This window comes from Rhincodon typus, unplaced genomic scaffold, assembly GCF_021869965.1.
Source record: "Rhincodon typus isolate 14 unplaced genomic scaffold, sRhiTyp1.1 hic_rhity00000051, whole genome shotgun sequence".
NCBI lineage: Eukaryota > Metazoa > Chordata > Chondrichthyes > Orectolobiformes > Rhincodontidae > Rhincodon > Rhincodon typus.
This window is the reverse complement of record NW_025965689.1, coordinates 31,563-37,270: the sequence shown is the minus strand read 5'-3', so window position 1 is coordinate 37,270 and position 5,708 is coordinate 31,563. Positions and strand designations below refer to the sequence as shown.

The 5,708-nt window shown below is 46.4% G+C and overlaps 2 protein-coding genes across 2 annotated transcripts; both read left to right on the top strand.

The window, feature by feature from the left end:
- The first annotated feature begins 633 nt into the window (after positions 1-633).
- Positions 634-1,641, top strand: LOC109932862 (histone H4). Its single transcript, XM_020531945.2, has one exon. The coding sequence runs from the start codon at positions 969-971 to the stop codon at positions 1,278-1,280; it is 312 nt and encodes a 103-aa protein (XP_020387534.1). The 5' UTR covers positions 634-968; the 3' UTR covers positions 1,281-1,641.
- Positions 1,642-2,615: 974 nt separating this feature from the next.
- Positions 2,616-3,350, top strand: LOC109932863 (histone H3-like). Its single transcript, XM_020531946.2, has one exon. It carries the CDS (start codon positions 2,697-2,699, stop codon positions 3,348-3,350), a length of 654 nt encoding a protein of 217 aa, XP_020387535.2. The 5' UTR covers positions 2,616-2,696.
- Positions 3,351-5,708: the final 2,358 nt, after the last annotated feature.

The window sequence follows — 5,708 nt, the reverse complement described above, 5'->3', positions numbered from 1 at the left end:
TGAGATTTACTGTTCGCTATCAGGGCAGGAGGAGCAAATACAATTGAAATCACTGGCCGTGCTCAATAAAGTGAAGGCCAAAGCGAAAGTGACCAAGAAAGCAACAAAGAAATCCACCAGTCTGTACAACATGTAACCACATGAACCCAAAGGCTGTTCTCAGAGCCACCCACATCTCTCAGGCAAGAGCTGATCCCGGATCAGGGTCTAGGCCCGAAACGTCAGCCTCTCTGCTCCTATGATGCTGCTTGGCCTGCTGTGTTCATCCAGCCCTGCACCTTGTTGTCTCAAATGATCCCTGTCCCGGCTCCGAATATAGACATACCTTAGATATTAATTGATTTGAATAACTCAAATACACACGGCCGTGCCCCGATTTCCATCCAGCCCCTCTCCCACATTCTACAAATTATCAATGTGAGGTCCCCCTCTCTCTGTCACTGAGCATCGGTTCGGGTGCAGTTTCAGTTCATCTCCGTTTCCTTTTCACATATTCAGGGAGAGAGTCTCGAAGAGAGGAACCCTGGCACAGTAACCCCGCATCACAACACAATTCCAAGAAATACCTTAGTCTGATTCAGCTGGAGGAATAGAAACTGAAATTGAAATAGAAGCGGCCGTGTTTTCTTGTTAAAGAAAGGCCGAGACATGGGTGCTTAATTGTAATAAATTGCTTTTAAAATGTCCAGTTTTTACAATCTTTGAACGTGAAACTCGAGTCTGCAGGTTTTCTGCCGGGCATTATGCTCACTGCCCTTGTGGAGAAAAGGTTTAATTACAGATCCATTTGGGGGCGGGAGTTAGTTGGAGGCGGAGCTGGATATTTCTCTGCTGTCACTTTGTTAACTATCCGGGCCGCCTCTCACTCTGTGTCAGCTGTTTCTCAGTCAGGTCGGGGCGGGCTGTATAAAAAAGGAAGGTGAGGCAGCGCTACTTTTATTCGGCAGCGATTGGAGTGAAGGAGCGTGATGTCTGGAAGAGGCAAAGGAGGTAAAGGCCTGGGAAAAGGCGGAGCGAAGCGGCACCGCAAAGTGCTCCGTGATAACATCCAGGGCATCACGAAACCAGCCATCCGGCGCCTGGCTCGACGTGGCGGGGTCAAGCGCATTTCAGGCTTGATCTATGAGGAGACTCGTGGGGTGCTGAAGGTTTTCCTGGAGAATGTGATCAGGGATGCGGTCACCTACACTGAGCACGCTAAGCGCAAGACGGTCACTGCCATGGATGTGGTATACGCTCTGAAACGCCAGGGCCGCACTCTCTATGGATTCGGCGGCTGAGCAAATCGACCCTTTTCCAGCGAACCCAAAGGCTCTTTTCAGAGCCACCCAATTCCTCCGATTGAGGGCGGAGACCTGAGGACGGGGAAAGGCAGCACAGCGGGAGGGTGTCTTGTACTGCAGCTCGTTATTTTACAGCGCGACTTGTAATTCTGCCCAGATGCGAAATGTTACATATTCCAGTATTTCTATTTCATTAACCCCTCCAGGAATGATATCTGATTCAGTTTTGAGTCTGGGACGCCTGCAGATATTTTAATAGCATGTTCTTTCTATCTGGCTGCTAAACGTAGCAATGACAAATTGTTTTCGGACAAATTATAAACTGGGTCGAATAAAAATGTGCCGATAAATTGAGATTGCGTAACTTTATTAGTGTACACTATATTTGCTTTTATTATGTTTAAATCGGCGGGATTGTTTAGATTCATTAACGGCTGTTACACGTTCGGTTGATCAGTTTGGGCTGTATTAAACCCCGCGCTTTTCTCCTGCCTGTTTCAGACAATAATCCCGTGTCCTGTCGCGCTGTGTGCAAGCTAGGTTTTTTAAAAATCCTACAAAGTAGAAGACTTTATCGTCGTCGGACTTTATTTTTCCTTTAAATATTTAACTTAATCTCAGGATTGCGAGGGTAAAATCGGCGGGCTATTTGAAATTGACCAACTGTCATTTCAAGTTAACCAATCAGCTTCCAACAATTATTTTATGACCTTTTCTGTAGCTCCAGGAGCTGTTTCTCAGTGGGTTGAGGGACGGGACTGTATCCAATGCCAGCTCGAAGGCAGGCTCTTCATTCCCTTAAATTGGCAGCACCGCAACAAACTCAGCATTGATAGCAGTAGCCTGCAAGTGTGTTGCATAGAGTTGAAGAGAATGGCCAGAACCAAGCAGACAGCGCGCAGAAAGGCTCTTTTCAGAACCACCCAAACCCTCCGATTGAGAGCGGAGACCTGAGCACGGGGAAGGCAGCACATAAGAGAGGGTATAGCGTACTGCAGCTGGTTATTTCACATCTTTCACAACTTTTAATTTTGGACCAATCCTTTTCGAAAAGACACAAATTTCGTACCCAGCGTTCCAGGAGAGAGAACAGGCAGAACAGATCATTCACTTGGCTGTTGTCGGCATTAACGCCTCATCCTAATACCAGCCCATCCCCCAAAACTCTATCCTCGCCTCCTTGACTTGTCCGTCTTCTCTCCCACCATATTTATGGTATGGGCAGCCAACTACACATACTGGTTTTATGACAGAGATAGACATGTATTCACAAGAAAAAAGTTCAAAAGATCAGGGGAGAAGGCACATCAGTTTTGAGAAACAGATCAGCCATGATCGAATAACAGAGCCGACTGCTGCTTCTGTACCGCAAGCAGCTGGCGACCAAAGGTGTGTTACAGAGAGTTGGAGAGAATGGCCAGAACCAAGCAGACAGCGCGCAAATCCACCGGAGGGAAAGCTCCCCGCAAGCAGCTGGCGACCAAAGCGGCCCGTAAGAGCGCTCCGGCCACCGGCGGCGTGAAGAAGCCTCATCACTACAGGCCCGGCACGGTGGCTCTGCGGGAGATCCGCCGCTACCAGAAACCCACCGAGCTGCTGATCCGCAAACTGCCCTTCCAGCGCCTGGTGCGGGAGATCGCTCAGGACTTCAAGACCGACCTGCGCTTCCAGAGCTCGGCCGTGATGGCCCTGCAGGAGGCCAGCGAGTCTTACCTGGTGGGGCTGTTTGAGGACACCAACCTGTGTGCCATCCACGCTAAGCGAGTCACCATCATGCCCAAAGACATCCAGCTGGCCTGCCGGATCGGCGGGGAGCGCGCCCGGCCCAGCACGTTATCCCCGAGAAACACAACGGCTCTTTTCAGAGCTACTAAACCATCCAGAGACAGCAGCAATCAGTCGGCCCTCTTGGTTACTTTACTATGCGCCCATGGTTTTCTTTTATTGCAATGCGTCGTTTCGGCTGTAATTGAAGAAATTAAATTCAGGCTGAGGAAAGCATTTGTCACGTTAATTCAAAGACAAAATTCAATTGGCGGTTATACATTGATCGCAGAACATAATTGAAGGTTCCTTGTATACAGGAGATTTATGATTGGCAGAGAGAACAGCAAGCGGTTCTTTATTACCTTCTTTAACATAAACCCATAGCGTACTAAAGCTGCAGTTTGTCAATGCAGCAGCAATTACATGGACTGAATGGGCATAGGAGATACACTCATTCACATTTAAAGACAAAAGTCAACGAGGGCCAAAAGTTGAGATTTTAGCAGTAATCATAGAATACAATTGAAGTGCTGGACTCCATGTATGCAAAAGTTTATGAAATGCCGATAAAACGCCTCTGTACGCCCATTGTCTACCTCGGCGTTTCCCCAGCTATAACCGTAAATTTCAAAAGCCCGCCAAAGCATTTAAAAGATTTTAAAGTTTAGGACACACAATCTCTCTTTTCCCCTTCTCCCTCTCGTCTACTTCGGTACATGCTCTTCGGAGTGTCGGTTCAGACTCCAATGGCATCTTTCTGCTATGTAGGCATTCCATGATGTTGTTCCCTGTCAGCGTATTGTTGGGGACACCGCATTCCGCTATTATTTACATGTCACTGTCCCGCACTGCAAAAATCTCCACATTTACTATTCCAGCCAGCCAGCTGTTCTAGCTTGATCTTGGCGCATTCTGCAAGTCTTCAAAAATACAAAAATCCTCATTTATAGCAGTTTCGTTACAGTCCCGGGTCTTCGTGCTAAAAAGAAAACCAATAGGTCACGAGTGACGGTCTAGCTGCTTTTCATTGATGCTGCGGGTGGCTCGTAAAAGAGGGAGTATAGTACAGCAGGTAGTTATACCAGAATTACACACAGTATTGCAAAAGTGGTCTAACAGATGTCCTGTAAAGATGCAACATGACCTCCCAACTTCCGTACTCAATGCACTGACCAATACAGACAGGCATACCAAACGCCTTCTTCACTATCCCATCTACCTGCAACTCCACTTTCAAAGAACTATTAATCTGCACTACGTCTCTTTGTTCAGCAACATTCCCCACCAAGGTGTGCAAGTTCTGGCCTGATTTGGTTTTCCAAAAAGTAGCATCTCACATTTACCTGATGTAAACTCCATCAGCCAATCATTTGAGTTCATTCCACAAATAAACAGTTGCTCCAATTCCATACTAACCTATTATGACTTTCAAATCTCGATTGTCTAAAATATAAAATAAAAGAAAAAGAGAATTGTAATCAAATAAAGCTCATGGGTGGATTAATTCACTGCCATCTCACCGCTGGGTGCAGGTGTATGTCTCATATTCACTATTTACTCGTGATTGTATGTGATATGATACAGTGCCACCTAGGGAGCATTGCAAACAGTACAACATTAAATTGCGAAAGGATATTGAAGCCTGTAATTCACAGTCATATCTAGATTAAATTCTAGTCCATGAACATTGGTATCAGTAATCCTAGACTTAAATCGCCAGAACCATCGATTAGATACTAGTTTGTTTTAAATACTCGTTTCAGCTTATTCATCAAAAAACCAATGTTGAAATAAAAGAAATTAAACAATCGCAAATCTTTAAATCAAACATTCAACACAAAATACAGCACACGTTCAACAACAGCTTCAGTGCTAAACATACAACCTCCATTCTCTCTTCAGAGCCACCCAAAACCCTACATTGAGAGCGGAGACCCGAGAAGAGGAAAGGCAGCATATGCGGAGGGGGTACAGTACTGCAAATAGTTTTATCTGGTCGAAAACATCATGTCAAGAGATACTGAATCGCTTCAGAGATAGTAGGAACTGCAGATGCTGGAGAATCAGAGAACAATGTGTGTAGCTGGATGAACACAGCAGGCCAAGCAGCATCAGAGAGGCAGGATTTTTCTGAAGGGTCGAGACCCGAAACGTCAGCCTTCCTGCTCCTCTGATGCTGCTTGGCCTGCTGTGTTCATCCAGCTTCACATCTTGTTGTACTGAATCGCTTTGCGGCTACCGGGGTCATTGTTTCCCAATTTCTAAATTTATTGGTGTTCCTCCACCAGTGTCAGATCTTTCCAATGCAATTACAGGAAGCTGCGACATGGATACAATCCGTCCAGGCGATTATAGCTCATTAACAATAACAATAATGGCGGAGTGAATATTGTATTAACGGTCTCTCAGTAATACAAAGGAAATTAAAATTAACTCGGCAGTGGTGAGAGTCTAGTTTCTTTCACAGACGCGGTGGGTGGCTCTTAAAAGAGCCTTTGGGTCGTCAGATAAAATAACGGTCTCCCCACTTTTTAGCGGCGCCCCCAGCGGCGGTTTTCTTGGGCAGCAGCACGGCCTGGATATTAGGCAGCACCCCGCCCTGAGCGATGGTCACCCCTCCCAGCAGCTTGTTGAGCTCCTCGTCGTTGCGCACGGCCA